This window comes from Anticarsia gemmatalis, chromosome 21 (genome assembly GCF_050436995.1).
Source record: "Anticarsia gemmatalis isolate Benzon Research Colony breed Stoneville strain chromosome 21, ilAntGemm2 primary, whole genome shotgun sequence".
NCBI classification, from domain to species: Eukaryota; Metazoa; Arthropoda; class Insecta; order Lepidoptera; family Erebidae; genus Anticarsia; species Anticarsia gemmatalis.
The window spans coordinates 7816282-7844119 of NC_134765.1; the positions used below are offsets into that span (position 1 = coordinate 7816282).

The 27838-nt window shown below is 34.8% G+C and overlaps 1 protein-coding gene across 2 annotated transcripts; it reads left to right on the plus strand.

Annotated features, from left to right (window-relative positions):
- The first annotated feature begins 3372 nt into the window (after positions 1-3372).
- LOC142982002 (apyrase-like) lies at positions 3373-17912 on the plus strand. 2 transcript variants are annotated; one of them, XM_076128227.1, is made up of 11 exons: positions 3373-3498; positions 7301-7523; positions 8040-8237; positions 8670-8800; positions 9133-9286; positions 11168-11294; positions 11810-11964; positions 12180-12270; positions 12718-12864; positions 13848-14014; positions 17696-17912. In XM_076128227.1, the coding sequence occupies exons 1-11, from the start codon at positions 3398-3400 to the stop codon at positions 17831-17833; spliced, it is 1632 nt and encodes a 543-aa protein (XP_075984342.1). In that variant the 5' UTR covers positions 3373-3397; the 3' UTR covers positions 17834-17912. The 2 variants fall into 2 exon arrangements, with proteins under 2 accessions (XP_075984342.1, XP_075984343.1); XM_076128228.1 differs by lacking the exon at positions 13848-14014 and adding an exon at positions 16779-16945.
- Positions 17913-27838: the final 9926 nt, after the last annotated feature.

The following is a 27838-nucleotide window of genomic DNA, read 5'->3' on the forward strand; positions in this document are numbered from 1 at the left end:
AAGCGTTTAATTCCCGCGATAACGTTTTAAACTAGCCACAGTCCAGGCTCATATCTTTGGGCAGCTCTCAAAAGTCTCTCTTGGTCGAGTGCCAAGTGCTTGGAGTTAAAATACGAGGCACTTTGAGCGGTTAATCCAGCCACTGGTATCAACTCATGTGTTATTTTGATAAAATTGACCGTTCATTAGAAATACTTCCTTTATGGTCGAGTTTGGTAGTAGTTGTTCATCGACAGGCTATATAAATTGGGTGGATTGGATTATTGCAGAAACACACGTGCAATTTCATACTTCGAGAGCATTTTGAGCACTTTCAAGCAAATTAGTGTGATATCATGTCAAATGCAGCTGATAATACAAACATGCTTATTTGTTAATTATAAGCATTTAATATATTATAAAAAAGTTCTTCCTTGCTATCAGGGTATCAAATTACATGAAAATCCGTCCCGTAGGTTTTCCGTGAAATCATAACAAACATACATCATACTTACGAAATTTCGCTTTTCAGAAAAAAAATATTTACTTTAAGTACAATGAAGACGTAACAAAGATTATTTTTTAACCTGAAATATGGTAAATATAGGTTTTTTATTGACTATTAAGAATGTATTAAAAGTAATGAAACAGGAATTAGTAAAAAATATATACATAGAGCAGGCACACTTCTGCTATATGATAAAAAATATAATTTAAAAATATTACTCACAAATAATTCTACATTATCAGCGTTTATCCACCTAAGGTCATATTATTACGAATTAATATCTTTTTATCAATATCGATTAGGTCCTTTTAATCTGTCCTTATGCAAATTAATTTTAATGACCGATACATGATAAGAATAATAATTATGATAAATATAGAAATAGGCACACAGCTACCCGTTTATGCATTTCAAGATAGAAATATATTTTAAACAATTCCTGCACTAAGAATAGCTCTTGTGTCGTGGGGATTTTTACAAACATATAAACAACGGACACAGAGTACAACCAGACCCGAAATAACTATTTGTGAATCACACAAATCATTGTTCTATGTGGGAATCGATCCCACGACCTCTCGACGTAATGGTTTTGGCATGGCGACCCTAACCACTGCCCCCATTCAATATTGATTCAAAATCATAAATAAATAATGTCAGTCAGTTTGTTTGTTTGTCGTATGGTTAGTGGTCAACCTAGTGTCAAAGTTGTTCAAGCCGCCCGAGAGGCCTTTGACGTGGCTTAACGACTGTTATCTTAGTAGACAACAACTGGGACCGACTTTTAACGTGCCCTCCGAAGCACGGAGTCAGTCAGTAGTCTCAACCTTCTTTATGTATATGAGCTTATTTTTATGAAACAAATGTCCTTAATAATAAGATCTTTATGTGTGTATATGTTTGAGTGTATGTCTGGCAAATTCAGTCATTGATGTGTACATTATAGGTAACGACTAGCTGACCCGCGCAACTTCGCTTGCGTTACATAAGAGAGATTGAGTGAAATTTTTCTCCGTTTTTGTAACATTTTTTACTGGTACTCTGCTCCTATTGGTCGTACCGTGATACATAGCCCATAACCTTTCACGATAAATGGGCTATCTAACACTGAAAGAATTTTTCAAATCGGACTAGCAGTTCCTGAGATTAGCGCGTTCAAACAAACAAACAAACAAACAAACTCTTCAGCTTTATAATATTAGTATAGATTTGATAAGCGAACTTTCTTCACAATGTTAATACTTTAATACCATACTGAATTGCACAATACACTTAGAATAGTTTAATGCTATTAAATGTCACAATTCATTACGCTACGCATCTGACCTAAATATCAGCCAGAAACATAAGTTATTATTTTTGAATGGATTATATTTCATATCGTAATAATGTCCTCCTAGCCGATATACGGCTACGGCGGTCAGTTTCATTGAAACTGGCCATCTGTGCAGGACTTTGTTTATAGTTCAAAAAAGAGAGTTTCAAAAAAGAGCAATTCGCGCTATTTACGGCTTAGGAGCGCGGGACTCTCTGCGGGATGTATTTGGGAAAATAGGCATACTGACGGTGGCATCACAGTATATTTTTGCGAATTTGATGTTCATCAAACAAAACATAAATTCGTTTGCTAAGAATAGTGACATTCATAACATTAATACCAGAAATAAGCACAAATTAGTAGGTCCCTGCAATAGATTGCAAAAAGTACACAACTCATTTGCAGGTCTTGGTGTTCGGTTGTATAACAAACTCCCTAGCAGTGTTATGGATCTTCCCCAACAAAAATTCAAAGTAGTTGTTAAAGATCATCTTATTAAAAGGGGTTATTATAAGGTTGACGATTACTTAATAGATAAGAAAACATGGGATTAGTTAGTTACGCGTTCTACAGAAATCGAGATTAAATATCTATATATTTATATATACATCTTTGCATTGTATAAACATTAATCAGTCATTTCAACTCTGTAACAGAGAGGTATTGCACGAGTCTCAGTGGTATTCATTTTTCTTTTTTTTCATTGAAATGGCGGGCTCCCATGCCAAGGTTCGTCATGCTCACTAAAATGTCATTGCTTGCGGCGGCGTCGTGTGCCGGGTCACCCCCTTCCCTCTAATATGTGCGAAGGGGGTGATGGCTGGTCCACGCGTCATACTCGTGAACGGGTGCTGCTTGGGGTGACTGGTCGTCCTGGGTGTGGTGACTGCCATAATTTTTTTTAAGCAACTACGTTTCACTAACTGTACTTCCTTTACCACAGTATGCTCTTGAAATGCCTCTTATGATTTCATTTATATTATTATGTGGGTAGATGCTCCCATCATGCTTCCAATACTATTTATATCTTGTTTATTAGCACCTTAATATATTGATTTAATTTATGTTATGACCAAAGTGTGTTCGGTAGTGTTGGTAGGTAGCAGCTACTTACATCATCAATGTTTTATACCAGCATAAATATTGTTAAAATCATTTGGCGATTAAAAAGAGTGGCCAGGAGTTTCTTGCCAGCTCTTCTCATTGGCCCTACCTTCCGAACTGGCGGTAAATTCACTCTCTGTATCATTGACTATCATAAGCGTCAGCACTTGACCTAAATGAATAAATGATTTGATTTTGATTTTGATTTAGTGTCCAAGTGTGTGCACAATACACAGGTACACTCTCTATTCCATCACTCTCATAGTTTGGTGGGACGGATAACCGACACGACCAGTGAGAGGTCAGGCGCAGGACCGACGGCTTTACGTGCTCACTTCATATCGTATTGGTAATAGATTGACCACACATTTACATACATAGTAAAATCAGCAGATATTACTATCTTATCTTGGTTTTATTGGTCTATATAATATACTGTGTTTATCAGTCACAATAGTAAAGATCTAAGGAACGCATGCGTGAATAAGATGTTGAAATTGTATTTGTTATTTTGTTCTGTGTTGTTAGTTTGTGCGCAAGAGGATACTTTTGCATTGAATATATTACATTTCAATGATTTCCATGCGAGGTACGTAATTTTGGAACATAAAATTGATGTTTGTTGTTTGTCGTATGGTCAGTTGTCAACCCAGTGTCAAAGTTGTTCAAGCCGCCCGAGAGGCCTTTGACGTGGCTTAACGACTGTTAACTTAGTAGACAACAACCGGGACCAACTTTTGACGTGCCCTCCGAAGCACGGAGACACCTAGTTCAAATACCACTATACGGTCACCCATCTATGGAATGACCGCGCCAAGGGTTGCTTAACCCACAGATCGTTTAAAATAAAATTGATAACATGTATAGTTTTTTACAACCTGGATAAGATTTTCTTAAAGTCAATCTTTAGACCACGTGGAATTTCACAAACAAATAGACAATTAATTCCGGTGTCATATTTGAAACAGACAAAAACTTTATATTTTTTAAAGAATAACTTATCAAACTTTTACTAAAACTGACCTGAAAGAAATTTATGACCAAAATTTACACTCACATACTTTTCCAGAGCTATTCTTTCTTCAAGTAATTATAAACATCACTCTAGCTAGTACTAACAATCATGCTACCGTAAACTTGACGACATTTGACTACTCAATAGTATTTGATTGCACATGGATAAGACAAGCTCTAAAACTTGAATAGTTTAAGAAAGCATTGTTCTACAATATTTTTTTTATAAATAAATAAATTATATTCTATTCTATGGATACCTGGTCTTCTATGGAGACGCCTCTCTTTTTTATCCCAGGATTTTACGTTGTTCTTTTGTTTAATTCTATAACTTTGACAGACAAAGGTAGTTTATACTTCGCCTAAAGCTAAAAAAGATAGGTAAGATTTGATAAGACTTCTTAATTATTCAACATGTGCAAGAGATAAAGGTATAGGTATCTATCCAAATTTTGCATACGCAATAAAATATAATATTTTAAATAATTAATATGCAAAACGTGCCTGAATAAATAGGTTTTTTATCAACTTATCAAAAATTTCCTGCACAGCTGATTACATCTTACGATTAATATATTCATACATATGTAGGTACAATAATAAACACATAAACTACCTGATAAATATAATATGTACATTAGATTGTAAAGTAGATAAGCTTTGCCGGATATTTGGCAAATTATGTTGGTTTTTTTATAATATTTATATATATTGATAACTGATTTACCAAGACATTGCATGGTATGATGAAATAAAAACGTTTTTCATTCATATTTTTTTGTAAATATATCGAAAAAGTTAGGTTTATTGCGACATACGAGGCGAGGAATTTGGTTCCGCCCCTAAATTTCAGGTTCCTACCGAGAATATTCCAAGAAATCTAAAAAAAAAAACATTTTGCCAGTTCAAGTTCAGTTTGGGGTCACTAGCGACGCGATTGCCAGTTACATAGAACTACCGTTCGCAGCAAAAAACTTCTGCCCGTTACTTGTTATTGTAATAAACGTTAAAATAAAATCAATCAGGAACACTTATTTAATTACCAAGTTAATTAACGTGATGATAAGCAATAAAATCAAGTTTAAACAAATTAAAGTATTTCACCGGATAATTTATTATAATATAGACTCTCTACTCCACTCGAGAGGTATCCCGAATTAGTGATTACCAAAGCGAAGGAGTCGATCTTGACGGGTTTGGGCGTGCGTTTGACAGTTTGGGACTCTAATTATAAGAGGTTAGCTTTTAAACACAAAATCGGTCACGTAGAAAGGCTTTCCGTACACATATTAGTGCAAAGGTTATAATAAATAATTCAAAGTTGTTTTTTACATGCATACGTAAAACCACGCCTTTTTTCGACGGGTAGGTAGTAGTAACGTAGGTAGAGACTAGAGAACGCCACTTAGTACGATCCTTACAAATTCTAAAGTTGTTTATTAATTTAATTCGAAGACTGAAGAAGAATATAATATGCCATCAAAAACATTCTGTAAAAACCTCAAGTCTCGCCGTAAAAAGTTGTGAGATCGATATAATACCAAGTCGATTAATCTATTTAGTCTCTACTTAAAGGACCTTCTGTCTTAAGTTATTACGTATGTTATTATCATGCCAATTAAAAAAAAATACCTTTAAAACAAATAGACCGACCTGGCCATCGCATGATTTCATTATTAGTATGTATCACACTACACAGCACGACGAGAAGTTACCTGAAATGTTAATGGCGAATTTGTGTTTTCTTGCGATGACCAAGTCGATCTTTTTGTTTTAAAGGTATTTTTTTTTAATTGGCATGATAATAATATACGTAATAACTTAAGACAGAAGGTCCTTTAAGTAGAGACTAAATAGATTAATCGACTTGGTATTATATCGATCTCACAACTTTTTACGGCGAGACTTGAGGTTTTTACAGAATGTTTTTGATGGCATCTCACTTCTTTTTGTAGAGCGAACATAAGTCCAATTTGTATGGACAGACGTTATTTTTTCATAATTCAACATATTTTCCTATGGGAATGTTGTTCAGTTTCATGGGCTAAACACCCTTGCCCACCCTATACCCCCTCCCGTTATGCCTCATATAGTATGTACCTATTTACACCTATTTATTTTATTTTCTACAGTAATAATAATTCATTAACTGCAAACGTAACCTTGTAATCTTATACATTTATATGGGATTACAAAGTTATTGTTGCAGTTGGTGTATTTAGAAAACTGGACCGAAATTAGAACATATTAGATTTTTCCCATGATTAAGACACTAAACCCTATTTGTATTCTAAATTTTAAGCTTCTAAGTCTGCTAGAAGTACCTTAGACTTTTGATGATCGGTGAGTCAGTGAGTCAGTGAATCAGTGAATCAGTGAGTGACAAAATTCAAAATTTTAACAAGTTGTCATTCTTAAACTACTGGTTCAAATTGACTGAAATTTTAAATATACCGTATTTATACAATGACTGATTAGTTGCTGAAAATCCAGGCTTCTTGTTTTATCCACAACGAAATTATAGGGGTGTCAAAAATAGCCCGAATTGCTTCGAGAAAAGGATGTTACGGCCGTGCCGGTTTGTTTTTTGCTCGACTTGCGGGGGCACTTCCGTGCCCCCAGATGTATATGTTGTAGATGATTTCACCATCTTTTATGTGTGAGAAGATTAAGTAAGACTTTGTAAGACAAATTTAGTACGTTAAAATCTAGGCATAGTTTTTTAGAACGTTTAAATGGGTGTAAGTGTTTAAATAAAAGTAACTTTAAGGTTTTTTCTTCATTAAAATTAAGATTTTTCCAAAGTAAAATGTATATTTTCTTAACTTACTTAAAGTTAGTTAGCGACATAAAAACCTCACTAGCTGAGTTTCAAGTTTTATGCCAGTTCTTAGTTTCCTGATCAAAATTCTGAAAGTAAAGCGAACCTTACTTAGTTGCCTATAAAAATCTGTTCTACCAAAGTTTGATAGCGCGTTCGAATGAATAATTTATTAAAATTCTACTACTTTGTAATATGATCACGGTAACGATTCAATGTAGTTGTAGGTGTAATGTGATTTTCGTAGTAGATAGATTGTAATTTGGTCATTGGTTAATGAAAATTTTCATCATCATAAATTATTTTTCTTCTGCAACTAAACAGTTGGCGATAGGGATAAATTTTATTACACAAAATAATAGCTATTATTATTATAGTAGTATTGGATATTTTATTATAAATCAATATCTAGGGTCATACGTCTACGCACCCAATAATTGGCTACCAAAAGGCATTTAAGTGGATACACGACATAACCCAAAATTTCACCAAACTCAATTTTCTTGACTCCAAAAAAATTCGCCATTTAAGTCATACCGCATTTTCTTCATTCCAGGTTCGTAGAAACTAGCCCAATAGGCAACATCTGTAATCCATCCGACGCACCATGCATCGGTGGGTTTGCTCGTCTCACCACCATGGTCCGTCAGAGCCTGGAGAGGGAGCCAGATTCCCTCCTCCTCAATGGCGGAGACAGCTTCCAAGGCACCATCTGGTATAACATCTTGAGATACAACGTCACTATGGACTTCATGAATATGATCCCTCATGATGCGCACGTGAGTTTAGTTTTATTTATTGTCATACATACATACCTAAATAAATGACATAACTGTCCCACTGCTGGGCAAGGGTCTCCTCCCCGAAATTGAAGGAGATGTTAGGTCTTGAGTCCACCACGCATGCCAAGTGCGGATTAGGGACTTGCCATATCTTCAAGAACTGTTTGAAAAAACTCTCAGGCATGCAAGATTGCATTACCATGTTTTGCTTTTCATCGTTGGGACAAGTAATAATTAATACATAATACATATAAAACGCTATAATTGCTTCTTTTCCTGGATTACTTACTCGATGTAGATAGAGGTATATTTTATTGTGAGTCTATAACAATTTCCAAACTTCCAGTTCTCAATTCTTGAATAATTACATTTTATTTAGAAGAACCGAATAAAACTTTGCTCGAACTACAATCAAATCTGGGAATTTGTCATTCAGAAATCACATTCGCTCAGCTTAAACCTCAGCAAAAGACAACTTTAATAATAATTACATTATTTTTCTTATTACTTCAGGTACTAGGCAACCATGAGTTCGACAATGGTATAGAAGGAGTAGTTCCTTATCTAAAGGGATTGGATGCACCGGTAGTGACTGCCAATATTATTGATGACGATGAACCTTCCATCCAAGGACTGTACCACAAAAGTATAGTTGTTGAAAGAAGAGGCAGAAAAATTGGTATCATTGGAGTGCTTATTTCTTCTACTGATGTGAGTATTGAAAGCCGAATTTCGTTCATAGGATTGTACAGTAAAGAGGCAATTTTTTTACCACTAAAGAGTACTGACAACCGAGTAGTTATCGAGAAGTATTGTATTATATACAATAAATTGTGTCCCCAGCGCATTCGCCAAGAAAATTGTTTTTTCAATAATTTTGAATGTCAATCCCACTTATTAAACTCCTGGTATAGGAAAACCAGGAGAGATGGACCTATACCAAATGTTGGACAAAAATGCCGAGGCTATAAACCAAAAAAAATCTAGATTTTTCGATGAATGTATCTTTTGACACCAATAATTTATTCTCGTTAAACTGATTGAAATTTCCAAGATTCTTGGTAGACCGTTAAACTTTAGAATAATGTTTACTTTTAAATACCTCTACGGTATATGATAACTTATGTTTCCTTTGTATTCCAGACGTTAGCGTCTACTGGCCAATTGAAATTCACAGATGAAGTAGAAGCAGTAAGAACTGAAGCTGAGAAACTAAATGCTGAAGGCGTGAATATTATCGTCGTTGTGTCACATTGTGGCCTTGATATTGACAGGTAAGGAAGTTCTTTCAATAAAAGTATATATGACTATACATTTGTAATAATCATCAGTTTTAGCCAGTGTCGATAAAATAAAGATTTTTGTCAACAATTTTCGTACCTCGTAGCGCAGATGATAGACCTGCCCGGTGGCTGAGCTTTTACAAGATGTTATGTTGATTACTGGCTCACTGAATTATACGCGAGATGGAATGGCGAGTGTAGTACCTGCATATTGCTGAATTGCTACGCAATCGTAAATCTCTTACAGTGCTTACCAAGCACCTATTTATAGTGCAGCTCTAATATGCTATACCACAAACAATAATAAATCGTAATATTTTCAGAGAAATAGCACTAAACGGCGGTCCATACATAGACATCATAGTTGGAGGACACAGTCATACTTTGTTGTACAACGGAGATGTGCCAGAGAACAGTGGGTTTATCGCCTTAGGACCTTACCCTGTGGTCGTCAACCAAGCACAAAATCAAAGACCTGTGAGTATAACATATAGAGAATATGGAATATAGGTATATCTAGTGTGGAATCACTCAAGAACACTTTAGGATCATTTACTTTTTTTGAATTCTAGTCGAAGCAGCTGCGATGAAAGCATTAGTAAATTCAGGACGATGTGTTGAGATTTTTAAAAATGAGAAAAAGAAACCCTGGTTTTTCCTGGGTTATAGCCGGTTAGCTTAAACCTTTCCAGAGAAGAACTCTTTGTACTGATGAAATCTGCATAAAATCCGTTCATTAGAATTTGAGTTCATCGCAATGAGACAAACAGACCGAGGCGGCGAGTTTATTTAATAATATCGATACCGGAAATTTCAATTGTCGTAAAGGACAAAACACGAGTTTTCAGTAGAGGCAAAAAACGAAAAAAAAAAAAGTTTTTGTGTAATATCTTTGTCAAACAAAATAGTATAATTATGATGTCAAAAGACACTCCGACTAATTTTTCATGTTCTATCCGTATAATTGAACTAAATAAATCAAACTTAATTATTTACGAAAATGAGAGTCCTTTACAGCCCACAAAAATCGAACTGAAGTACTTTACAGCCACGAAAAATTGGATATGATAAAGTCAGATGTGTCGTAAAGGAATAATCTTGATCATCAATGGGTAGTGCAAGTAATAAAATTAAAGACCAAGGGGGTAAAAGGAGTAAAAAACCTGAAGATCTAACTAATTAACAACTACAATAGGTAGTAAATGTATATTAAATAAAAGATTTTCGATTGGTTTGTATTTATTAATCAAAATATTTAGTACAAAAGTGACAAAAAATGTTATTCTAACAGAAACTCAAAATTTAAACAAAATGTGATGCTTTTTATTTATTTAAATCGTAAACAATCATTGCTGCAATGCTAAAAAATAACTTTTTTTTTTTTACAAAGGTTTAAGCATTGCCATGCAACGTGGCAATGCTGCGAGCATTCTGGGAACGTTCCCGATAGACAGCGATGTGGAGGAGTACTACGACGCGTAGCGCGCTTACCTTCTTTTATATTCTTTACTAGCTGACCCGCGCAACTTCGCTTGCGTCACATAAGAGAGAATGGGTCAAAATTTTCCCCGTTTTTGTAACATTTTTTATTGCTACTCTGCTCCTTTTGGACATAGCGTGATGATATATAGCCTATAGCCTTCCTCGATAAACGGACTATCTAACACCGAAAGAATTTTTCAAATCGGACCAGTAGTTCCTGAGATTAGCGCGTTCAAACAAACAAACAAACAAACTCTTCAGCTTTATTATATTAATTATATTATATATAGTATAGATTTTTTTTATATATTTATTTTTTTTCGTCAATGTGTATATATAGTTTTAATTTTAATAATCTAATGTAAATATTTAGTTATATAAGTTCTGTACTGTAAAATAATCTTATTTATTAGTAATAAACTAGTGTCCATTTTTAGAACAATCAGTATTTTAAGTAATCTATAGACTAGTCAATAATTTATTAATGACTCGATAAAATTAAAAGTGTTTTAAAAACAGTTTTGAACTTTAAATAAAATATAATTATGAAAATTATTATTAACTTTTCTTACACCAGAGGCCTTTACGACCTCATAAATAATTAAAACATGACTTTACGCTCTGTATTGAAAATTAGTCTTACGATACATCCCAAATAGTTAAAAAAAAAGAGCTAGAGCTGTTGAAAATCCAGGTCGTAAGGGACTTTTTTTTAAAGATAGGATTATGTTAAATATACCAATCGATAGAGCTCGCAACGCTGATTCCGAATATATATATAACTCATTTTCGTCAAAATGTCCTTTACGACAATTGAAATTTCCGGTATCGATATTATGTCGTTTTAAATAAATCATGATGATCAAATGTTTGTAGGTACTTATCGTCCAAGCTGCTGCTCATACTCAATATTTAGGTGAAATCAAACTTCATTTCGACCAGGCTGGTAATCTGCTGAACTGGGAAGGAAATCCTCATTACATTGGAAACGAAGTAGAACAAGGTAGACATACTTCCATTCCTAATTATTTGACGATTACAGGCAGTTGGTATTCTTACAGCTATCAAACCCAGACATAACTGTTTAGACATAATTCTAATTCGAGATCATTTAATTTGTTACAATTGGTAATCCGATGCTACTTGTGTCGTCGACTCGACTTCATTGACGCGCCGCGGCAGTCATTTTCGAAGATTTTTGATAGTCATTACACTGGTAACGTTAAATTACTCGGTAAATCATAAGTCTGAAGTCTGATAACCAGTCTTACCGAGGAGAATCGTGTTATAACCCAGGTAACTAAGTTATGGACGTCCGATAAAATACTGGTATTCAGCTACATCCAGTGAGACCAGGCTGAATGATTGATTTTATTAAGTATTTGTACAAACACGTAATAAAACTGAATAGCTAACTAAGTCCAGTACTGAGTGGGTCCAGTAAATCAATGACTCAAAAGCTCAAAAATCACCAGACTATTACTGGATAGTAAAATTAATGCCAACTCTTATTTTCAGCCCCAGATGTATTAGAAAAGATAAACTATTACCTGCCAGCAATCGAAGAGCTCGCGTCACAGGAAATAGGCTCATCGATGGTACATTTAACTTCAAGGTGCGCCTGCGCAGAATGTAATCTTGGCAATTTCATTTGTGACGCGTTCATGCATGCCGTAAGTTGAGTAATTTTAACGACTCTTTAATTTTAGATAGGTAACATTTTATTAAGAGTAGGTTGGAATTTTAAAGGGTTTTGGAGTTGCTTTTTCTTTTTCATGCAGGAAGTATAAAACTGAATTCGTTTTGGTCCAGAAATTATACTCTGGTTTGAGTTTGAAAAATGAAACTATGTCTTTTGTTTAAAAAATCATATTATTAATTGTTTTAGATAATTGACAGAGCTCAAAACGGCAGTTGGCATTACGCACACTTCTGCGTGATCAACCAAGGTGGAATCAGAACAGATATTAGTGCAGGAGGTAAGTAAACTACTTACCCATTTTTATTGTAAGACGAAACAAAGTTTTACTAGTCAATGGAAGCTATATGGCGCGAAATTTTGATTAACGTGAACAGGCATTTTACCTTGGTATGCATGACGTTTCGGTGCAGATTACACTGGCCGTGGTTGCAGGCAGGCGAAAGTTTAAAAGTTTTATATGACACGTCGCATTAGATTCATGCAAATATTGTTTTTTGTCTTCAGACTGCCAATCCGTCCCGCTTATTAGACTGTCGTAGCCATAAATAATTTCAATAACGTACAAAAGAACTCTGTCAAAAAGATAACAAATTCCAAATGAATAAAGTGACAATTCAAAACTCCAAGTGCTTCAACACCAAAAGATCACGTTCCTCAAACTTTTCATTCAATGATTCGATTCCAGAAGTTTTCACATTAAAATATTTAAAATTTCATCTCGCAGTGGTGACGTACGAGTCAGTGATCCTGTCGACACCTTTTGAAAACAACGTAGAAGTTTTCGAACTGAAAGGGGAGCACATTATGGAAATGCTTGAGTTTTCTGTGGCTAACACTCCTTATGCTGGTGCCAGGATGCTTCAGGTGTCAGGTAATTCTTTGAAGTAGATTTGCATGTGTTTTTTACTGATTAGGTTTCGATTGCTGTGTTTGGGTAGATCCTAGATAGAATAAGTAGGACTTTATGTATTCCTATGCGACTACGATATTATGATGTTGAGCATAGGATAAAATGTTAGTTCGTGGTGTTCCTAATAGACTGTGGGTTCGACTCCTACCGAGAAGGTAATCGCTTAAAATGTTTTCGGGACTGTTATACTAGTATATTCTTAGCCCGGAGTTTTTACGTAGTATTCACATAATAACATTATCTGAAAAAAAAAATCACAGTGAATAAAATATAGATACCTATATTAAACTAGTAATTGGTCATCGACATGTTGTATTTTAAAATTGAATCAAGTTATTTAATTTGCCGCGTTGTATTTAAATGAATAAATAAACACTTCCGGGTTTGATAGTTTTCGGTTGCACACAGTCAATAAATATCGGTGGAAATACAACATTATTTAATTTTTTTGTATAAATTTAAAATACTGTTGTAACTTGAACTTTCGTTGTTTTTCTAATCGTTTATTTCTGTTGTCTGTGCATGCCTTTTATGTGATTTAAATCACACTAGTGCACTTTTCAAGAACAACATTCCTATTTACTTTGTTTTACCAGTGTATACATATTTATTTATTTATACACACAGTTACATCCACCATTACAGACACATCTAAATCGATAGACATAACAATATACCTTAACATAGCTATTACATAAAATCCCAATATATATAATACAATCACAATACAGCTACAGTATGTGTTAAAACAACACATTACACAGTATGCTACTTTTGTGTCTTACACCTAATACAAAACCTTTATTAAATAAAAAAACTGTATCAACAACAACAACAACAAAAATATGCAATCATTGATGTTTTATTCTGCCTCGTGGATTCGTATACAAGAAATTAACACGTGCATACAATAATTTCTAATTCAAATACTTAATCAAACGCAGGACTGCACGCAACATTCGACGGATCACGCCCTGTGAACCAGCGTGTGCGCGATGTCAAAGTTCGTTGTATAGAGTGTGACGTGCCCCGATACGAACCGATACAACTCGACAAATACTACCGAGTAGTTTCACAGAATTTCATAGGAACCGGTGGCGATGGTTTTACTGTGAGTGACGAATGTGACGTAATATGAACCGATTGCTTGTGTAGTTAGGAGCAAAATTATGTATACACTGGCACGTTTTCTAATTATTATTTTTTTTGTAAAGATTAATTTAATTATTGCTACTGCTATTTTCGAACTGACATCTATGTTTGAAAAGCATTGCTATTATTGAGCTGTAAATACGTTACTATCAAATTATTTTATTTGCTAAAGTGAAGTTAAAACGACAGCGTATACATGTTTTGGCATCTGACTGTACACTTGTAGTACTTTAAATGCTCTGATGCTTTTTAAGGGCCGCTAGAGTAATTTTATTTAATCTCTGTTTATAAAAAAGACGAAGTGTGTTTCTATTGGCTGACAAAATACCTAATTATCGTAATTTATACGACCAACATAAAAAAAGAATTTCTCCGCGGTTCTTGTTAAATAGTACTTTGATTCGAAGAAAAAAAAATTTAAAAAAATTCTATTCTATAAACATTAAGATATTCCTAACATTAACAATATATTCTAGAGAGATACTTAGGTCTCGAGGATGATATTATTATGCCCTTTAAACTATACAAAAAAAAAAATCAAAATCGTGTTAGCAGTTTTTGACATGAAGGTTTACATTTCAAAAGATGTATCATTTCTCGTCAAACCATTACCAAAACCCATTAAGCAGTAAAAGTTCACGCTATGTTATTGGCATATTTGTAACACGTTAAAAGCCTAAATATCTACCTAATGCCAATAACTTACGTCTACAAGTTAATATTAGCATAATATTGTATACATAATGTGAGCTATCGAAATTTAATCTGAGGTGAGATCGTGTATAATACTGAATATCATATTTTGTTCTAGATTCTGAGATATTCTCAATATCATGAACCAGACACATAGTTGTAGTATTATTATAATAATAGAGTTTAGGTGGTTAGAAATACATATGAGATCGGGTGAATTCCCGCGAAGATCGCATATTTATGTGATCGACTAATAACTGTTACCGAGTCTGGATAAATATTTTGATGTATTGAAAAGTTTCCGCGACATAAGATAAATTTATTTTAAGGGATGGAGTCTTATTTCTTTTAGCCAAAAAAAAAGTTCACCTTTAAAGCATAAGTTATAAGTACCACAAACTTATTATCAGTAGATAATAAATACCTAAAGAAATAAATGACTTCTAACTATATTCAAATACCTATACAGCTAAACAGAAACTATGATTTATCGCTCCACTATCTAAACTATCTTTAAAGCAAAGAAACGTAGGTTAGATTAACGTCCGGGGGACCGGTCCGGAGCCGGAGGACATAGCACGGTGGAGACTAGAGTCCCGCCGGGATGTCCTCCGTACCTGGACCGAACGGCTGGAGGAACCAACCGCCGGGGTGTTAACCATCGGCGCCATCCGGCCGGTCCTTGGCGAGTGGACGAGTAGAGGGCACGGTGTGATCACCTACTGCCTTACACAGGTCCTTAGCGGTCACGGCTGCTTCGGCCGATACCTGTGGAAGGTGGCACGGAGGGAGCCGACGGCAGAGTGCCATCACTGCAGCGCCGAGGAAGACACGGCGGCGCACACTCTTTCTGACTGCGCGGCGTGGACCACACAGAGGGCGCGCCTTGTTGAGGTGGTGGGCGCCGATTTGTCGCTGCCGGCTGTCGTCAGGGCCATGGCGTGCGGCGCCTTGGCGTGGAGGGCGATGATCACCTTCTGCCAGGAGGTCATATCGCGGAAGGAGGAGGCCGAGAGGGCGCGTGAGAATGATCCCCTTGCCGCCCAGATGCGTCGCCGCCGAGTAGGTCGCCGGCGGCTAGCGCACGATCGGCGCATTCCCCCTTAGTGAGGACCTTGGGCGGCGGCTACGGGGACACCGCCGTCCAGTTAATAGGTCCTCTCGAGGGTTGCCGATGGGTTGTTGTATCCGGCCTATCGGCATGTAGAGTAATGAGGTGCTTTAGGCAGCCTCTGTGAGGGACCCCTAAATTGGGGCATCCGCGTGGCGTGCGGCTTGCGGTACATGCTTCGGCAGTTATCCCGCCGCACGCTGCCACAAGCGGCCGTGAGGATACACGTGGCGGTTTAGTGGGTATGCCCGCCCTTCTGGCGGGAGAGCCCCACATAACCCTGCACTCAACCCAGAGAGCAGGTGTATGCATAAAACATTAGCCACGTTAAAAAAAAAAAAAAAAAAAAAAAAAAAAAAAAAAAAAAAAAAAAAAAAGGTTAGATTAACGTATTACAGTTTATCCTCAGTCTAAATTTAGATAGTATGACTCATCGTCTTTGAAAGTCATTTCTGTCGCGAAAAAGATTTATGGATATGACCTTTAGTATTGAAAGCACTGAATATTTTAAAAATAACTTTGACTTACTAAAAGCTTCGCCAACTATTCCTTTGAGATTTTGGAATACAGTCTCATTGATTACATTGATATAATTTGACTCTATATTTGAATAAACTATGAAGCATCGTTGTTTATCTTCTATTATATATAAGTAACATATGTACATTAGTCGTATGTCGTCATCGCGTCTAACGTATCTCCAAAATACTTTTTTTTTATTTCTTATCACAATTAGTTTCAGGGCCGATGTAAAGAAAAAAGTTAGCCCTTTGTTTGACCTAGCAACACTAATTATTCTCATCAAATGTTCACCCAATTCGGTTCAGCAGTTTATGCGTGAAAGCCAAACAGACAGACAGACTTTCACATTTGTGATATTGGTATAGTTAAAGAATGTACTCCAATCATTCTCTTGCAGGCTTACGCGCAGTTTTCGACGGCGCGAAACCCTTAGGCCAACGGGTAATTGACGTAAAAATCCGTTGTATAGAATGCGACGTACCTCGATACGAACCCTTAGACATAAACAAGTACTATAGAATCGTATCACAAAACTTCATAGGAAATGGAGGGGGCGATTACACTGTAAGTCAAAAAAAAAACCCAACAATTCAATTTGTACTTTTATTCGGTTCATGGGCTAAATATTTTGATTGAATGTCAAATGTTTATTTTTTCGGCTTCGAGCAAACAAATACTGTATTTGCTCTCATTTCGTAACCCCTCTAAAAAGCGATAGGGGCTTGTTTGTTCAGCAAGTATTTGCAATGCTCGTTTTCGTGGACAAATTTGTCTATTAAGAAACATTATTCTTGTCTGGGATTTTTTGTCAGCCTATAAAAACACATGTCTGTCTTAGAGTGAACTCTAGGAGTAGTTACGACCTGAATAAAATGCGAATTACGATCAATATAAAACCTGATACACATGTAATAGAAGCTAGTAAAATGCTTGTCTTACTTCGTCAAAGTAACTAGAAAATGCAAGTCAATTTTAGGACTGATTTGAATAAAATGTTGTATTGTTTTTTACATGTATATTGGGTTGATCTACGAACACATGATATTTTCGTTTTTGTTATCGGCTTTGCTTGTTTATTAAGACTGACATCAACTCTTGTAATAATTGCTGTTACATTTATTCTTCATGATCATGTAGACACCTAAAGCGGTAAATATAGTACTTTTGTGTGGTGATATGCGTAACAGAAATTACAATAGAACTATCAATTACTTTGTAGCAAATATCTAATTCTTCACCTATAATATATTAAAAAATCGTAATTTTACCACAACAATTCAAATGGCTACTAACATATGTGTTAAAACATTTCAGATGTTAAGTGAAAACCGTATAAACGTCGAAGTGGTCGGAGTAGACTACGATGTCTTGATGAGCTACATTCGCAGTCAAACGCCCGTATTTGCCGAGGCGGACGGGCGCATGCAGATCTCAGACGCCTGCCTTGTTTAGACGTGTTGCGAACTGGGTCACTTTTTGTGGCACGATTTGTACGTAGGGCTGTTTGAAAATACATATTTATTTTTTTGTTTATGTTTGTTTTATTGCAGTTTTATTTTGTTATATTATTAGACCTGTATTCGAACGTAAATGTAAGTAAGTTAAGTAAAGTTTACGAGAGGACTATTTTCAGCAGTGGAGGTCGTCTAGTCAATATGATATTAATTGAATTATACAATGCTGAGTAAAGAATCCGATTACCGTGCGTTATTTCCATATTGACGAAACTGCACGTTTGGCGCAGTGGTTTAAGCGGTCACCTCGCCGTAACAACCGTAGTGCCGCGTGTGGTGGGTTCGAATCCTACCCGGGACAAATCTTTGTGTGATGAGCACGAGTATTTGTTCTGAGTCTGGTTGTCAATTTATCTATATAAGTATGTATTTAGAAGTATATAAGTATGTTTATCAGTTATTTGGTTACCATAGTACAAGCTCTGCTTAGTTTGGAATCAAATGACCGTGTGTGAGTTGTCCAATAATATTTATTTATTTATTTATATTATATTTAAAAGTTTTTATCGTGGCAAAAAGATTTGCGCTCCGGCTACGTTGAGTTAGCTGCGTGCGTTGGATCCGATAGCAAATAAAATTTGCATCAAAATTACGCCATAAACAATTGAGATAACGTCTCTATATTCTACGATTACTTAAAACATATTTAATATTTAAGTAACTAAGCCAAACGCGAAGTAAATAAGGAAAGAGTGGTACGTCGTACTTTCACAAGTACGTTTAGTAAGTACGTTAATTACGTAATTTTATCAGGTATCATTAAACGCAAAATTTAAAATTTTGTGACGATGCAAAATGTAAATGTAAGAAAAGCATAATGTTCTACTATTTTGATATGAGTTCATTTTCTTAATAATAAGTAAGTTGAAATGAACGAGTAAGAAAATAATGAAAAAAAGAAATAGTAAAAACTCATTATAACAAATGAAAGCCTCAATTAAAAAGTCCTAGCATTTAAATCAGAAAACATTTTAAAGTTAAAAAGATTTTTATAGTGCAAAAATGAACTCGAACAAATTAATTGGTGTAATAAATTATTCAGTAAAATGATCATTGGCAGAAACCAGTTAGTCACAAAAGAAACATTATTCATCTTACTGAAAGTTCTTTTAATGGAGTGAGAATGATTTTTATATTCGGAGTTCGGAAAATGAAACGATTAATTTTACGGCCCGAAGTGTATGAGGCATTTTTTCTTGTCATGCATGTGGAACAGTTTTTGTTAGTTACTTTAGGTTTTACGGATTTTTAAGAAGACTAGATATATATGTATATTTTATTTAAAATAATTCTGGAACACACTATGTTTAGGAACGTTTTTTTCGGGTTGCCGATGCCTTACTGCATCAGTTAGATAGTAAAGTAATATAAATAGACTAACACAATTAACACCAAAAGATGTCCATTATACAATGCCATTTACAAATTATAAAACAAGTTGAAAGCATAATTCATAATGAACATAAATTAAACATTTTAAGCAAATTAAATAAAATTCATTTTCAGCAAGAAATAAAAATGACATCAAACAATTAGTCGCAGTACAAACGGAAATTTATCAAGCAATTTCTGCAATTCATATAAAAAACCCTTAAGTGCAAGTCTAGAAAATATTTGAGAAAGTAAGTTTCAGACGCGGGAGAACAATTAAAAACAGTTTTCTTTTCAACACAGCTATGAGTTTTTGTTTCCTATTTTTACTCAGCGAGTTCGCAAATAGGAAAAAATATAATGGGAAAACTGAAGCTTCCTTAAACCAAATATTGTTTTTAATTTAATAAGTGTTGCGTTTAGATTTTAATAAGAGTTCTTGTAGAAAATGTTTTTAAAAAATATTGGGAACGTTGCATTTTGCTATTAAATGGTATAGAGAGTTGTAGCGTAATTCTGTATAATCTGTACTGTCGAGTATCGAGACTTTGCCATTTAAAATGTACTGGCAAAATAGTTCTAACGCAGCCCGGTAGAGGCGCTTAATAGATTTTCGTGTAAACAGTTTTTCGATAGCTAACTGGTTGTTGATAGTCGATAGTACTAGAGAATCGAGCCATTGGTTTTGGCACATTTCCTTTTTTGGTCGTTAATTATTATTTTGGGAATTTTAAATGCTTTAGGTAATATAATTATTTCATACTTAACTTCAACTGCACGTTTGGCGCTGTGGTTTAAGCGGTCACCTCGCCGCAACAACCGTAGCGCCGCGTGTGGTGGGTTCGAATCCCACCCGGGACAAATCTTTGTGTGATGAGCACGAGTATTTGTTCTGAGCCTGGATGTCAATTTATCTATATAAGTATGTATTTAGAAGTATATAAGTATGTTTATCAGTTATTTGGTTACCATAGTACAAGCTCTGCTTAGTTTGGAATCAAATAACCGTGTGTGAATTTAAAAAAAAAAAAATTTAATCAACCGTGATACTGATTTTGATTAGTTGATTCAATTATTGTTTTTCATTACTTGATATTACAAGTGCAAAAACAGCCTTATCGCGCCACAGTACTTCCACAATTGCAGTTGTTGCAGCTGAAATCGTGATAATATTTGTAATTTTACATATGCTTTTATATGTAGTTTATGCACTTTTCCAAAAAAGTATAACTATGATAACTTTTCTGACTACGCTATTACATAACAGTAACAATTAGACATTTTTCCAACTCAACTTAAACAGTTCAAAAATGTTCAACACATCAAAGAGCCCATCTCAACCAATCAATCTACCCTTACATACTTTAAACACGAACACTACAAAACTCTACAATATAAGGCAGGGAACTACGTCCCGACCGCTAGTTACAGAGATGCAATGTACCATGAAATTGCACCGCTAGCCTTTGGAAACTTCCCTTTATATATGGAGCTACAGTTTAAATAATGCTGTTGTCTGTAAAAAGTAATTGGTAGTTTTGTTCTAATTGTAATCAAGTTCTCGCGTGTGGGAGCTAATTACGTTATTTTTGAGTGACTGTTGTGGATTGTATGAGCAAGGAGGGAGAAAAAAAAATTGTGAGGGTTTTTATATCCGTAGTTTGAAAATGCAAATGTTTATTTGTATAGTCATGTATATGATCAATATTTTTTCAAAACTGCTAAACCTCATTCAATGAAAACTCAACTTAGGTATCTTATAACAAGTAACTTAAGTTTTTTTCGCTTTATTTTAGTAAACAATTATAAAATAAATTACAAGCAAAACTACTGACGCAGTAGTCCTAAAACAGGATCTTTCCGTTATTACAGATTATTTATATGACAGAATTATAATTATTTGTCCAAAAAGTTATCTGTCAATAGAAAAATCGGCTTAAATTCTGTTTACAAGCGATTACAATACACCAAATTATTCAACAAGCACGTATTTTACGGCTCCTACACGACACGATTCCATCAAACAGTGTCTCAATTAATTCAAAGAGACGTCTTCAAACAGGCATTCAGTATTTGATTAATTGCCTTTCAACGAGGAAGTAACTATTTAACCCTCCGTCAAATAAATACGCTCCGAGTAATTTGTTTGCATTTGTTTTAGTTTGAGATACGCTTGATTAATATATTTTATTTGCCTTTTTCGTAATTCGCTTATATTTCTTACTTTATAAACGTACTAGCTGACCCGCGCAACTTCGCTTGCGTACATAAGAGAGAATGGGTCAGAATTTTCCACGTTTTTGTAACACTTTTTTACTGTTACTCTACTCCTATTGGTCGTAGCGTGATTATATAAAATATGTTTTGTTTCACGAAAAATTTAATATTCTTAAAATTATTTATATCTCTTAATATAACGAAGTCGCGCTAAGGCATATCCGCCATTAAAACAGTTGCCATGACAACGGAATTTTGTTAATTTAATGTCATTATAATATCGATTATTCGCGACTTCGTTCGCCACCTGAATTTTTCCGGGAAATGCATCATTTTCCCGGGGTAAAAAGTACCCTATGTCCTTTCTCGGGTATCAAAATATCTCCATACCAAATTTCATGCAAATTGGTTCAGTAGTTTAGGCGTGATTGAGTAGCAGACAGACAGACAGACAGACAGACAGACAGACAGAGTTACTTTCGCATTTATAATATTAGTATGGATAATAATATTATACGTATGTAAAGACATAATATGTGTACGTGTTTAGTAGTATATGGAGCATATGACCGTATGTTAGTTGACTGGATATATTATTTAATAAAAAAAAATGGATTCTTCTAAGGTAGATTATAATATTTTAGTAAAATAGTAGTCTAATCTTAATTAAATCTGAATGCTTTAGCTGATTCGTCAAACATAATATAGAGTCAATTACATAATATGATAAATAATCAAGATAACTAGCTAGGTGCGGGATTTAGGAAATAAGTTCTTCACACCTGTTCCTTTGGTTTAAAACTTTATAGAGTTTCTGTTAATATCCTAATTAATACTACTTTGAATTGAACTGTATGTTAACCAAATTGTCATATCTACAACACATTAACAGCCTAAACAGTTGTCGACATTGATAACAACAATTAAACAATATTAACCACACTCCCTCATTCCAAATTCACACGAATAACTTATAATAATCGTGAACTATTCCAAAAACAATATTATGCTTCCATTCGTACAGTACTCCGTATAAAGTTCATTCATTCATATCTAGACGAGCGTATATCACGAATAGTTGTAATCCCACTTGGGAACTTCAAGCAGTCCACATTCCCAGCCTATGTTCACAATCAACTGCGAACCAACTTTTCCCATTATCTATCCTTGTGTTATTTTAGCTCAGGGGCTCTCAACATTTTTATAATTTTTTTGTCTACTAGAGATTTATGTGAAAATTCGCGGTGAGTATTGACGAATGCAATACTTTGTAACTAAAGTTGTTAGGTGTCTTCAATTTTTTTTTACGTAATCAAATTGTACTGAGTGGTAAAAAAAGGTTGGTTACCACTGTTTCAGCTTAACAAGTACATGTTGTTTTTTATTTCTATTAAACTTTGTATCGTCGAAGGAGACTGTTTCTTTTTATTTATGTTGTATACTTATTAGGTAATGTTTTTCTTTCAGGGTTAGACTGGATTATTTGGACTGGAAAAGTAATTGGTTTTTAGGAACTCGTAACATAATATTGCTTGAGGCACTGCTGAATTGCTAGTATTTGGGTATAGAATGGGTAATGCTTTTCTTGTTTATCGTATCTAGGTATAATTAAGGAGATATATTTGGTGAAGTCTCGTAGATTGTTTGATATGATCAAACGCTACTTTAGTCTCTTAGAGCTTGTATTTTCATGCATGTAAACGTATAGGATGAAACCGGGTCAGCGTTTACAACAGAACTTTTATCAGATAAAAGGTTAACAAAAATACAACAAAACAAACGTTAATGTTCTTTATTAACTCTTTGGCAATAATCGAAAATTGTTAAACAGAAGAAAACATTACTTTTTTTTTAACCTATACTGTCCCATTGTCGGGCAAACTTCCCCTAAACTCCTCCACCGGTCTCTATCATCAACCATTTCCTGCCACCCTTCCAGATAGGTGTCCAAATCGTCACGCCAACGTTTCTTCGGCCTGCCTCGACGTCGTCGTTGACCTTCAGGCATTACATTATACCTAATTAAAATAGTATTTGCTTGAGCTTAAATGGTTTTGATAAAATACGAATATCCTACGACACAGCTACGTATTTGTCACTCGGCGTCGGCAAGGTGTCATTTCTGGCGCCCGTTGCGGCGTTGCTACAAAAAGTGTTAGCAAACGTCAAACGCAACGTGCCCCGGGCTACGACCCCGGAAGCGCTGCGAAATGAAAAATCACCTTTATTACACTTTTTAGGTGCAAAAAACTGTTTGAAATTCTTACCTTTTTATTTCAGGTAGTGCTTGCAAATTAGTTTTAATTGCAATTATGTCTGACTATTTTGTTTCAGATAGTTGCGCTATGACATCTTTGTCTTGTCTCTATTGACATTTTGTCATAATAATATGACGGGATCGGATATAAAATTTTACATTCTCATACATGAAAATGGATGCTTGAAATTTGCCGTTTATGCAACGAATTTCAATAGATAAATACATAAAATGACCTATTTTTGTTATAGGGACAGGCAGAGACTAAAGAACGTCACTTGCAAGAACATTTCTTGCTTCATTCACATCCATACATTTTATCATACAGAAATTAAATGACTGAGAAGAAAAAATCTAACCGCATAAATGCAGTTGACACGCAGTACGTCTATTATCCTTTAAATAAACCAAACAACCACGTAATTTTGGTAATAAATGGTTGATTTGTTAGTTGCAGAGTCAGTTTAATAGTTCGATGCGAGGTGCGGTTACAAAGCATGCCGACTTTATGAGCGCCCGTAAAATGTTGAGGATGCCGTTATTAAGTAAATATCATACTTCCAAGACTATTCGTGAAAGGTAATTTTATTTGTTATTGCATTTTTATATGATTATATTTATGTCAACTATCTGAAGGAAAGCATTTGATGACACTGATAATTTTATTTCATTTTGACTAACACATAATCAGTAATCAATGGTCATGACCTTAGAAATGGAAAATACTTAAAATTTGAGGTCTTCGACATTATCTTAAAAATACTTATTATTAATTTTCACTATACTTGCCCAATCTGGTTGCATGGGACGAACTGTAGCGCGATTATCTACAGTCTCTTCTACCGAGTATCGAGAGTTTGAAATTCAAATCCAAATGTCTTTATTGCTAAAGTTGTGGTAATACAATAAATGTGATCTCATAATGCAATGCATGCAATAGCTTATTTAAAATTTACTGCCAAAATAGTTCCCTCGGCGCCTGCTAGAGACGATAATTAGATTTTTATTAAACTTTTATCGATATATTATGACCAGTTGTCTATAGCCGACAGTGTTAAAAATTCTAGCAAATGATATTCACTTTGACAGACAGATTGCTAGTGTGACTCACTGCGAATGAGACTAAATTGCTAATTCGATTATTGCAAATTGCTATTGTGATGGTATAATCAGTTGCAAACGAGACCACTAGCGAATAGGACAACTGCATACAAACGAAAACTATTTCACCATAAAATTTGCGATCTTTAGACCCCATTTTTAAATATTAGTTCGGCGAAAAAGTCTTTTCGCAATATAGTACCTATGTATGAACTTGTAATAAAATCTTTTCGCTACACAAAAAAACTAGATATTTGGGTACCTCACGAGCTCACTGAAAGAAACCTAATGAACCGTGTACTTATTTGTGTTTCTTGAAGCCAAAGAGATTTTATTACAAGTTCATACAAAATATAATGCGAAAAGACTTTTCCCCGACCTAATACATATCTATTCGAAAGCTTTATCAGATGGAATTTTGTCAGTGGTTTTCATATCGTGTCATTTTATTCAGCAGTTAGGATATCTGAAACTTTTTAAGCCGGGTTTTGGCCCTTATTCAAATGAACTATCAGATAATTTATACTGCCACATCGTAATGAGTTTAAACCACAACTCGTAAAGCGGACCCTTAAATAAACGATAATAAGGATTTGCGGTCAGCCCGTAAACCCGTAACCGGGGAATATAACTTGTCATTTATATTTTATACTAGTTGACCCTGCGGCTCCACTTGCATTACGTTTCATCCCCAATTACAGATAGTTAAAGGGTGATTTTTAAGGATTGCGACTAACGTTTCACTCCAGCGTTTTAGCTATCTCCGTGTTTAATTGCATAAGTATCGGTATAGCGGTTTAGTGAAAGCAAAACAGGCAGACGGATTAGTTTGGGTATAAGTTTTTACAAACTTATGCCCAAACTTAACCCTAACCTTAGCAGAAACCGTAAGAATTGAAGACGAATTGGTGAAAACGACATTTTGTATTTGCCGAATTAATCTTACATTGGAGCAATTTTGATTATAATATGCTACAGGGTTTGTTCATTTTTACCCAATTTTTTCCATAGTCACTAAAATCCAAAATAAAATTGGTTTGAAATCTATACTCAACTATTTCCAACTATCCCATACATAAGTTTTATCCTTAATTCCTTTTTCATACGGCTTATGTCGGACACAATACATTACCTGTATAAATCTTACAATTTAGTACATTATTCTATAACATATGAGTGGATTAGTAAGTTATGGGGCGATACTTCGTGGATTATAGTCACAGGCCACATGGAAGCCGTAAATTGTGTATAAATGATCTAAGGCTAACCTTGTTTAGAATAGGTTTCCTATACTCAAATCTATATATTAGAACGTGAAAAAAAATTGGAGTAAGACTAATTTGATTTACAATTTAAAAATGCATTAGTTTGAAGAAACCTTTTCGAGAGAAAAATAACTTAGAAGTTGTGATTCGTGACTGTCCTCGCGACATTTAACCATAATCAGATGATTCATTGCTACCTTGAATTTTAAACCCAAAGTCTAGTATTACGCTAACAGCTAAACACTTTCCTTTATTTTGTTTGAAATGTCAAGAACAAACAAAAAACATACTCTATTCTCCCACAAAAACGTTGACTTCATTAAAACTCCAGCTCTCCTCCCAGATTTCTTTATCACGCAATATCATTATAATTGCAATACGATACACCGTCGACTATTGGGTTTCAAAGAACCTTCGGCAATCAATTTATGCCACGAATATACTTGGCAAGAACAAACTGTGAAAACGTTTGTAACTGTACTATTTTTACAATATTATGAATGAAAATAAGTGTGTTTGTTTGTCTTTTTTAAATTGTAACGCCTGAACCAATTTGCATACTTAATATACCCGAAGAAGGACCTAGACTATGATTGAAAATAAAACAACAATCCGTAGTTCTTGTTAAAAAAGTTTCGTTATTGTTATTGGTACCAATTACAATTGTAACTATTTTTTTTCTTTTATCAGTACACATTAACACTAAAAATATTAATGCCGTCAATGGGACGGCACTGGTATATATATCTATATTTATACACTTTTAAAGGTTTATCCTAAAGCCCGTCCCTTCTGGTGTTGAAAGGCTGGAACAATATCGATAAAAAGAAAGCTTATAGATAAAATAATTACTTATAACTTAAGTCTAGCGGCGGGCAAAAGCTAGTAGTAGCTACTTCTATTAGGACACTTAAATTTATCTTTTATAAGTTTGTTTGAAATAAAATATTCTAGAGTATTGTTTCAAAAGCGTAATTGTCCTTTAAGTTATCACTTGAATAAAATATGCGAATGAAATTGTTTCTTTTTATTTTGATATTTTTTCAAGTAAATTTGCTGTCAAATTAGAAAATAATGACAAAACTTAAAGGTTTTTTTCTTGTTTAAACTATGTTGAAAAAGACTGAAGAGTTGAGCAAATAGCTCCTTTACACACACACTCTATCGCACATACAACAATCGCGCGTGAAAGAGCGCGCATGCAAGGGGAAAGGAAAGACCATGCGCCATGCTCATCTGTCAAACTCACGAAGAAAATCGCGAGCGAAGACCGCGCTGCTTTCGCGCGAGTAATCCTGTACACTCCTAAGAACGTGCGATAGAGTGTGTGTGTAAAGGCGGCTCAAAAGTCAGGGTCTTGGGCTCAATTGGGAGTTTAGGTTTTACAAATTGACGATAAGTAGATGGCCTCAGTGGCGTAGTGGTGGTCCTGCCACTACAAGTATGTCGAGCTCGAGAGGTACCCAAGATTACTTGTACCATAGAAGTGCGTATACTCATAAGGTGCGGTAGACTAACAACTTAGTAAAGAGTTTTGTATTCGCCACTAGTGACGGTATACAAAATTCTGAATTTAGAATATCAATGCTTGTACAGCTAATAGACGTATAGCGCGATTCTGTTTAGTCGGTTCTGTCAAGTATCGAAAGTTTGACATTTAGAATGTACTGCCAAAATAATTCCTACGACGCCCGTCAGATGCGCTGATCAGATTTTCATACAAAATTTCTCG

What these genes read in the sequence shown, in the direction of transcription:
- LOC142982002 (XM_076128227.1), top strand. Translation starts at nt 3,398, where the DNA reads ATGTTGAAATTGTATTTGTTATTTTGTTCTGTGTTGTTAGTTTGTGCG. An exon ending in TTCAATGATTTCCATGCGAG is followed by an intron (nt 3,499 to 7,300) that starts GTACGTAATTTT and finishes TCTTCATTCCAG; the next exon opens with GTTCGTAGAAACTAGCCCAA. An exon ending in GTGACGCGTTCATGCATGCC is followed by an intron (nt 11,965 to 12,179) that starts GTAAGTTGAGTA and finishes TAATTGTTTTAG; the next exon opens with ATAATTGACAGAGCTCAAAA.